Below are 10106 nucleotides of genomic sequence, written 5' to 3' on the forward strand. Positions count from 1 at the left end.
TAGAGGTAAAATAATGTGGCTACAAACCAAAGAACCCACACTTCAGACAGTGCAGCTATTATACCAGCAATCAGCAGGTATATAAGTATATACAGTATATACCATATATATACCTGGTGTATAACTCCAGTAGTTAATAATTCTAACTCCACTCTCCATATTTCATTACATTTATGCATAATTCATTCAAAGTAAAATTCAATATCATAATCATAATGTTCTACATGCTCCTACAATAATAATACATATAAATAATCTAAAAATAAATGATAAAATAGTTCATACATGGGATTTTCTTGAGACTACCCAAACAAACTACAGTATTTATACTAAAAGATATCAGTGCTTGATTAACTGTAATCACTCAGTCAGTGTGGTCTGCCCTTTACAATACAATACAGGGAAACTGAGACAAAATATGAGTCTTTTGGCTTTCCATATGCCTGCAGCCCAACCTGGCCTTTGTACCTAAGGTGGTGTCACCTACATGTCCCACAATTGGTTTTCATCCCCCTCCATTCTCCCCAGGGGAGGAGCAAAGGCCTTTGGGTTAGCCCTGTTGTTTAATAACAGAGTGAGTTTTATAGACACAGACAGAAACCGGGAATGGTTTGATATGTGTTAATCCACTGTGGTTCATATGGGGGGGGAGACAGACAGTGAAACACCTTCTGTATCAAAGAACCAGAGATTACAAGTAACCTAAAGTTCTTCCATTGCTCCATTATATATTTCTAGTCTCTAACATAGAAGCAACTCAAAGACTGAAAATAATGGTTCATATTCTGTAAATCATTGATTCTAAATCCTTTGGTTATTCATTTTGTTTTATTGTCAATATTTTCTAACCCTTGATATGATCTCTGCGCTCCTCCTCCTCCTCATATCTTTTAGCCGCGACCTCTTTTTTCCACCTCCAGAAGAAGGTGTTTAAACTTCCATTCACATTGTCTCTGTGGTTTGAAGTTCTCCACAGGTAAACATGCTCGTCTGGATAGTGTGTGTCGCTGTGCTTGTTCTTGCCTTTGTATTCCGCCATCCACACCTTCTCCAGGATGTCCAATTCGTGCGCAATAAATTAAAAATAAGGCGCCTTATCCAAAAATACAATCAGACTAATTTCTCCATCCTGGACCGGTTCTCGGAGGCGGTGAAGGCGCAGCCGCACAAGCCGTTAATTCTCTATAAAGAGGAGACCTTCACGTACCGGGAGGCCGATGAGCTCAGCAACAAAGCCGCAAGAGTCTTCCTGCAGAGCGGCCTTGGGAAGGGAGACACTGTTGCGCTCTTCCTCGGGAATGAGCCGACGTTTCTGTGGCTGTGGTTGGGTTTGGGGAAGATCGGGTGCTCCGCTGCGTTTCTCAACTACAACATCAGATCCAGGTCCTTGTTGCACTGCTTCAGCTGCAGCGGAGCCAAAACCCTGGTGGCTGCAGAAGGTGGGTTTGCATGTGATTACACACTGTACATTCACTGTATTGCAAATGTTATTCATGTAAAAGAATGAAAGTATTATCAATGAATTGTTTTTAAGTATCAAAACTCAAAGTATTAATACTTTTACATTTCTTCTACATTTACTCCTACTAGGGCTTTAATTTTGAGTAGTCTGCTTTATAATTGTGGTCCTGAGAGCTCAAGAAAACACATGCATATTTAGAAAAGGTCTTCATCAGTTTGACAGCAATACCACAGCATGCCATGACTGGTCTAAACACAGAGGGGAAACATTATCTTGGAGGCAAAACTCCAACATTTTAAGACACAGAATGTAGGTAGAGGAAACAAAAACAGAGAAAATGGCTAAGAAAATAGTCTGGACAGTTTTCTTTTAATTCAAATATGATTAAGAACCAAAGTCTTGCACTGCAAACAGCAAATGTTTTTCTAAAACTGCACCAAATATTGTAAAACACTGTAAAACCCCTTGATGCAGACTTCAACTATTCAAAACTATTAAAGTGAGAGAGTCATGCACAATGTTTAGGAGCTGTAAACAATATTGTGTTAAATATTAAACCAGTGCTTCCTTTCTGGCCTGTGACGCCTTACAATAAACACAGTGACAAAACAAAACTTTAATCGGCTGTTAATGTTAAATGATTTGGAAAAACTTCATTCAACTGTAGAGCAAAACCAATGTTTTTTTTGTTTTTTTTGTTTTTTAGACCAATACTGATATGACCAGTATAGTGGATTTTAGAGCTGGAATGAAAATAGACAGATTTTGCACTGATATGAGTATGCAAAGGTACTCAGAAGGTTGCTTTCTTAAGCTTTCATTAAAGAATATAGGTTAAATAATTGAACGTAGGTTAGATTGTCAACTAATTATAGAAAACAATGAGCAAATAAAGAGTAAAGTAAATAGCTAAAACATTAGTCCTGTAAAAACTACAAGCCTTTATGCAATTATATACCAGAAAAAAGGTTTTATATTAACGCATATGGCATGACATATACACCAAAACCGATATGATACCATCTGAAATAGGCCAATATCGACTGACCGATATATAGCTCTTCATTTGTGTGTTAACAATTCTCTGTTTCATTGTACTTTCCAACCACTGGAGTGCAGTAATACGATGCCTCAGCTGCAGAGGAGCAAAAAGTTACTGCTGAAGGATTACAGTTTTTATGTATCATTATTAATCCTGTTAAGTCTTTCAGTTGCAGAGAACATTTGATTTTATTCCCACTTCCCAGAGTTACAGGATGCTGTGGAGGAGGTCCTGCCCAGTCTGTTGGAGCAGCAGGTTACAGTTTTCATCCTGGCTGACAGATGCAGAACTGCAGATGTGCAGAGCTTCAAAATGAGCCAGGCCTCCTCTGAGCCTATATCCAAAGATTTAAGGTCAAATGTAACCTTGCAGAGTCCAGCAGTCTACATATACACATCAGGGACAACAGGTAAGCTACTTCAGGTGTTAAATATTCAGGATTCAACAGTAAAAGAAAGAGTACTGATGTTTACCTCTGGCTTCTCTTCAACAGGTTTCCCTAAAGCAGCAGTGGTCACTCACTCCAAACTGTGGACCTTCTCTTTGCTTCTGACTGTAACAGGAGTAAAGCCCGAAGACGTGATTTATGTTAGCCTCCCTCTCTATCACAGCGCCGGCTTACTTGGTTTCACTGGAGCCATTGAGAGGGGTATGAGCACATTCATACAGCATCAGTGATTTTGTTAAGGGAACAGACTGGTGTTATTCTATTTATTGTCAGCAAATCCAATGAAAAGACCAAAACCTTCCATCTTCCAATACTTTCCAACCTCCTACCTTGTGTGTTGCATTTCAAGCCTATTAATTGTTATAATAAAACTTAAATCTGTAAAACAAAACTTAGAGAAAGATTGACATGTAACTTATAAAAAGTTAAATATACTGCCACATATATGTTTTTAGGAGGAAGATGAACAGAAATAGTTTACTGATACATCACAAGAAACCCCAGGCAGCCACAGTCTGATATCAAAAACAGCCGAAAGTCATGCACACATCATGGAAACATGCCCCTTCTGTCACTCCAAGTGGAAGTACAATTGCAAACTTGATCAAACCTACTACAAAATAAAAGAGTCCATATGCTTAATAGTGTGACTAACATTGAGTTTAAATTCTGTTGAGATGAACAGATTTGGAACATGATAAGTGGTGTTTGAAAGGAATTAAACTTACTTGAGCTCATTTAGGGTTTAGGATAGGATTTCTTGGGCAGGATGTCAGAAAGGTTTCAGAAAAACTGCTCTAGTGAGTATTTACAGCAGCAGGTTGGAACCTGTGGGCTGTTTCACAAAAGCAGAATTAAGAAATCCAGGATCACTAAAAAGCGAGGCCTGTTCGGTGCATCCTGACTTAGGTTTCACAAAGGCTAAGCCAGGCTGAGGAGGTGCAGCTAGGGGAAGCCAGTAATTTGGATTAATGTCTTCAACAGACCACAAGGTTGATCACAGATTCACTGATCTTGAAATGGAGGAGACGTATTAAACACACTTTACATAATGGAAGCTTATGCAGACAATAAACTGACTGAAGACATAAGTAGCCTAAAAATAAACATTTAACTGTGATGGAAAAACTGTGAAGAATACGAACCACTTGTACTCGATGAGGAGTTCAGGGGACCTTGATGACTTACACAGCAGAATTTATTGAGGCTCGACCGACAAGAACAAGATCACCAACCCAGATCTGAAGATTAGTCTCCTGACCCACAAGATCTTCTAGTGTCCCACATATGGTCTTAACTTATGCAGCTACATTAATGAGAAGATCCAGTTAAGTAGTGGTTCAAACTAAACTCCAAGCCAACCTACGCTATACTAAGTCCTGTTGAATGACACCCAGAGTCACACACGAAGCATAAAGAGAGACAACCTCGGTCTTTCATAACAAAGTAGAGCTACGATATGTTGGGTGCTCAGTGTTCGACCATATCAGCTGCTGTACCAAACAGTCAGAGAGGAGGACAAATCAACAAAGAAGAGGCACCGGCTAACACCGCCTAACCCATCTAATGTAAAGAAGGAAAATGCCTTCACACTAACCCCTGCTCTTAACCCTTTATTGGGTGAGGAACCATATATGGTAACTTCCTTATGACTGTGGTGTTTTTTTTAAATAGGTGATATACTAACATACACTTCACTGTTACTGCTTTCTTTCACAAATAACTCAAAGTAGGTTTGATCTGAATTGTTATGGCTTAATTTATACAGTATTTTATAGCTAATATGATGTGGCATAATTTCTTTAGCAAACAGCTTATATTCAATAATCCTACTTTGTCATCTTGTTGCTGTTTGTAGGTATCACGGTGGCTTTAAGGAGTAAATTTTCTGCATCTCAGTTCTGGGACGACTGCAGAAAATACAACGTCACTGTCATACAGTATATAGGTGAAATTATGCGTTACCTCTGCAACACACCAAAGGTATGCACTGTATGTCACAGCACTAACATTAATGGTACATATCAGAGGTCACCAGAAAATACAAGTCTTCCTGTCTTCCATGACAGAAACTCAGTGATCGAAGCCACAAAGTTAGACTTGCGATAGGCAACGGGATCAGGCCAGATGTTTGGAGGGACTTCATCAGCAGGTTTGGAAACATTCAAATCAAGGAGTTTTATGGAGCAACAGAAGGGAACTTTGCTCTGATAAACTACAGTGGCAAGATTGGAGCTGTTGGGCGAGACACCTTCCTCCACAAGGTAGAAGTCCATGTTTCCTTCCACATTATAAAGTAAGAGCTGTTAATCAATAAGCAAGTTTGTTTGGTTTTATTTTTATTTTTTTCTCGCAGTGGTTTTTCCCGTACAGTCTGATCAAGTACGACGTAGACAAAGATATGCCTTTGAGGGATTCTGCTGGTTTCTGCATAGAGGCTGCTAAAGGTGCGTTCATACCAGGGCTGTGGGTACCATCAAGGACACAGAGATCATGTCATCCTGTTTTATTTGTATGTTTTCCAGGGAATAATGGGGAACTGAAGTATAGTTAATGTTTTATAATCAATACCTACGGATATAAGATTTTTATTAAATCAATGGGTATTAGATCACCAACCGTCCTAACTAATACATTTCTTCTTAAAATCTACTTAAACACTTTTCACAAACAGACAGACACCCATGTTTTCTTTTTTTAAAAAAAACAACTTTATTTGTGACACGTGGAAGATGCGTACAGTGGAAAACTCAATGCTGCACAATTCAAGTTCCTTTCCAAAACAGATTTCACACCTCAATTTAAAAGTTTTCAGTTTATCAGTTACTACCACCGTAGTTCTCCTTCATTTTTGTAACAGCAGGGTGAGGCAAGGGCATTGCAACTAAACTGTAACTACATTGCTCGATGTCACTAAAATCCTACACACTGGACCATATGTAACAAGACTTAAGTTTAATGCATTGTTGGTGTTGTTTTTGTTTTACTGTCAGGTTTCTAGATAACCCAATATTGCATTGGTGCTGTAGTGACCCCTATATTGTTTTTAGCGTGCAACTCTGTGAGGGTTTACTTCAGCTAAATATTCATGTACTTGGCCATATATGTCAACTTGGGAGATTAAAGTCATCAAGGAATCATGAATGTGTGTGAACCAAATTCCACAGCTGTAACTGACATCTTTTATTTATTGAAAGATATTTGATAAATCAACCTCATGATGGCAGTAGAGGAAAAGTCAGGGAGTGTATTTGTCACTGTTGACTCAACCTGAGGTATCTGCTGTACAGTGCATCATAAAAAAAAAAACGTTTTAATTTGTGCTACAACACACTGACGCCTTTAACTCCCCCCAAAGATAAACTCTCCAGTTTTAACTTTCCGCAGGTGAACCTGGACTTCTGGTATGTGAAATATCAATCAGAGCACCGTTCTCGGGTTACGCGAGAGACCTGCAGCAAACTGAGAAGAAGAAGCTCCATAATGTCCACAAGAAAGGAGACATGTACTTCAACACCGGTGACCTGCTGAGCATTGATGATGACAATTTCATCTACTTTCAGGATCGAGTTGGAGACACTTTCAGGTGAGTTAAACTTTTGTTTCAGCCAATTTAAAGCTTAAAAATCTGAGTTCACACAGCATTGTTGTTTTTTAATTATTAATAGATGGAAAGGAGAGAACGTGTCTACAAATGAGGTGGCTGATGTCATCACACAGGTAGACTGCATTAAAGAAGCCAACGTGTATGGAGTTGAAGTGCCAGGTAATTTTCACTGTACATCTTCTTCTTTGTTTTTGTTCCTACAAGCTCTGTTCTTAGACAAAGAAAATGCGACCTTCTTATGCTATGATTTGAAAGGCACAACCAGTCTATCCTTGGAAACCTCAGTTTATTATATTGTGTTCAGATTCTAAAGTCTGTAAATCATATTTACCTGTTTTGCTCTCATGTGGCCGGTCTGTTGAACTAGACCAATAAAATGCTTGTTAACTGCACTGTTTTCTTATGTTTACAATCTGGATAAATCAAAGGGCATTACAGGGAGATGAAAGTATGGATATACACATTTACCATTAACCAAACACACTGATTGCCAGTAGTCTATCGTTTGTTGAAGGAAAATGGTACAACTCGTACTATAAACTCATGGAACTTGCCCCAGTTTCCCAGTGGTATTTACACTCTGTCGGTCAGTTGAGATCAGTGTCCTGGTCATAACCTTTGGCTGAGATATCTCAGAAGATGCCACTGCTGAACTGGGACACAGCATAGGAAAACACAGAAGGTGGCAAAGGACGGGCAGGCAGCACAGAGGGCAAAGTTCATATAAGTGAAAGCAGGTTACGACATACGACTCTACGAGTTCAACCAAACTGAAACAACAATGAAACACTAAACTGCATTTGAGTTGACAGAACAATTGATCCAATCATCTCTGGCTGAACAACAACACTGATGCAACATCTGTGTGCAGTGACAGAGAGGTGCATGCTGGTGTTCTGTAAACAACACAAAGTCAATTATTTGTTATATTGTTTATCCCAATGATTTAGCTCTTTTCGATGCAACACTAGCTACTGCACTCTGAAATCCATTATTTTCAATAGTTTACAAGGCGCTATGATAGCTTCTCTTTGCGCTGAGAAAAGCATGCGCAGTAATGAATACTCGTGTGGCCAATTGAAACGAGGCAGCCAGGTATGGAACTGTGTCTGAATTCCTTAAAAGAGTTTTATGCTTGTATCAAGACCTCGGAAGGAATGGCCTGTCTTGGAAACACGTTTCCAACCAAGCCAGTGGAGCATAAACATCTGATCATTCTCTAATTTGTCAATTGGTACCTGCTGGATAATTTTGTTTTTAGTGCATCTCACTGATGCAACCCTCTGCCTGTTTTGCTCTGTCCTTTCCACCTTTCCCCCACACCTGGTCGGATTTGTGCTGAACCAGCGGCAAGTGCAGCTCAAATCACGCTGTGTCTGAAAGGGCCCTAAAGCAGCATCTCGCAACTATTTTACCCTAAAACAACATCTTCAAAATCAGTTTGATGGTACACTGGATGGAGTGAAACGGCTGTTTATATTATGTAACTTGAGTTAGGGTTAGATCTCCCTTGAGAAATTGTAACTATGTCACTGATTATAGTGAATCTGGATAATATTTTATGGAGAAAACTTAGTTTTCCCTTATATGTCCTCCAACTGCTTTGCCTCTGATTTACTTGTTGCTAAAGTAACCACTAACTGCTGCTAACTGTAGCTGCTGTTAGATAGTTACCTGAGTTAGACGTGAGTTAAAATCCATTATTATTATTGTTATTATTTTTCAGGTCTGGAGGGGAGAGCTGGAATGGCGGCCATTACTTTAAGTGAAGGACAGAGATTTGACTCTGCAGGTGTTTTTGAACATGTCAAAAACTTCCTGCCGGCATACGCGAGGCCACGTTTTATGAGGATTCAGGTACGTTTATTCCACTGATCTCATATTTTCACAAAGCATTCTGACAGTTTCAGCCTTTGTGGTGAGAGCATTATTTAACCCCCCGTAATAATACATTGCACTGTGATTGGTTACAGAGCTCCTTGGACGTTACGGGCACGTTTAAGCATATGAAGGGGAAGCTGGTGGGGGAGGGTTTCAACCCAAATAAAATAACGGACCCACTCTACTTCCTGGATGAAAAAGACAATAATTACGTCCCACTTACGCTGGACTTATTCCATTCAGTTACATCAGGGAAGATCAAAATTTAAAGTGGCTTTCGTTGCTTCTTGTTTGAGAGACATTAAGAAAAGGTCACTTGTAGAGTTTGTAATCACTGTGTTGTGTCAGTTAGAATAGAAGACGCTTCAGAGGTTTCCTGTGCTTCAGTGGAAAGCTGTACAGGTTTACACTTGAGTTGAATGTGGTTTCTAGACTAACATAATAACAGACATTAAGTATAATATAACACAATACAACTTACATTAGTTACAATCAAAGTTCTATACATTTTGTCCACAAGGTATCAATATCAGATGCAGATGTAATTAATCTTGACAGAGAATAACGTGGACGGCTTTGACGATTAACTAAGAGAGCTGTTTGTTGTAGTAAAGTAAATTTGTATGAATTAATAAAGTCAGAAGTGGTACTAAATGAAGAGCTGTCAGATTTTAAAGAGCCGGTTTCTACAGGCGAGCTGAGCCCAAATGCCAAGTAGCTGATTGGCTCCTGACGTACATGTATAACGCTGTCTAACGAAATTGAGGGGGGCTACTGTACTTGAACTCCATGTGACCTGCAAGCCTTTTAACCCACCTGTTTGCACTGTAGCACTCACTATGTGATGTTCAGCACTTCTAAGGGAAGTGTTGAGATTTCTCTTTATCGCTTTACCTTTGTGATTTCAACAGTTATTTTATATATAAAATGACTTAAATCCTCCTCCAGAGAGCATGTTTGAGCTTGTTGCACTGCGCTGTGACTCATAATGTATGCATTGATAGCTTCACTTAGGAGTTAATAAATAGTAGAATAATAATGATAATAATAAATATAAAATTAATACTTATGGGTTAATGGTGATGTGTTTTCTCTATCTACCTTAAATAAATCTTTATCTGTGTCATTTTAAAGCACAGCAACGTTTTTCTCATCAATATGACCTACCAGCTCCAACCCTCCTGTGGTTGGGTGCAGGTTGACCCAGGTTGTGTTGCCCCTGGAGCTGACCAGGGATCAGCAGCACTGAGAAGACCTCAGTAAACAGATGTTTTCACGACAAAACCACTGAGACTAGTTTAGGCTTGTTATTGCCGTAGCTTTAGGGATGTAATGACAGTTAGCCTATAACCTCAGTCCAGAGTGAAATAGCTCAACAACTATCAGCAGAATTGCCCATCATATCTGTACAAACAATACTGATCCTCTGACTTTTCTATGTAGCACCACCAGTGTGTTAAAATTGACAGTTGTGAGTGAAAAAAGAGCCTTCAGGGCAGTAGACAGGGAGGAGCTCACACTGAGCTGAGATGGAGGCACCAAGGTGCTCAAGACATGTGCTGAGCAGCTGCGCAACATATCGTCAACCTGTATCATGTTATCATGTTACCTGACTGGCCCACACACACTGTGGAAGATCTCACGTCTGGTCCAAATACCCCAGAAT

At 39.4% G+C, this 10106-nt stretch overlaps 1 protein-coding gene across 1 annotated transcript; it reads left to right on the forward strand.

Annotated features, from left to right (window-relative positions):
* Nucleotides 1-862: 862 nt before the first annotated feature.
* LOC118330041 (very long-chain acyl-CoA synthetase-like) lies at nt 863-9505 on the forward strand. Its single transcript, XM_035664419.1, has 10 exons — nt 863-1439; nt 2710-2913; nt 2998-3153; nt 4811-4935; nt 5022-5216; nt 5309-5399; nt 6340-6538; nt 6621-6718; nt 8286-8416; nt 8533-9505. Exons 1-10 carry the CDS (start codon nt 983-985, stop codon nt 8707-8709), a joined length of 1833 nt encoding a protein of 610 aa, XP_035520312.1. The 5' UTR covers nt 863-982; the 3' UTR covers nt 8710-9505.
* The last annotated feature ends 601 nt before the right edge of the window (nt 9506-10106 follow it).

This window comes from Morone saxatilis, unplaced genomic scaffold (assembly GCF_004916995.1).
Source record: "Morone saxatilis isolate NCDOM2014 unplaced genomic scaffold, NCSU_SB_2.0 Contig2, whole genome shotgun sequence".
Lineage (NCBI taxonomy): Eukaryota > Metazoa > Chordata > Actinopteri > Moronidae > Morone > Morone saxatilis.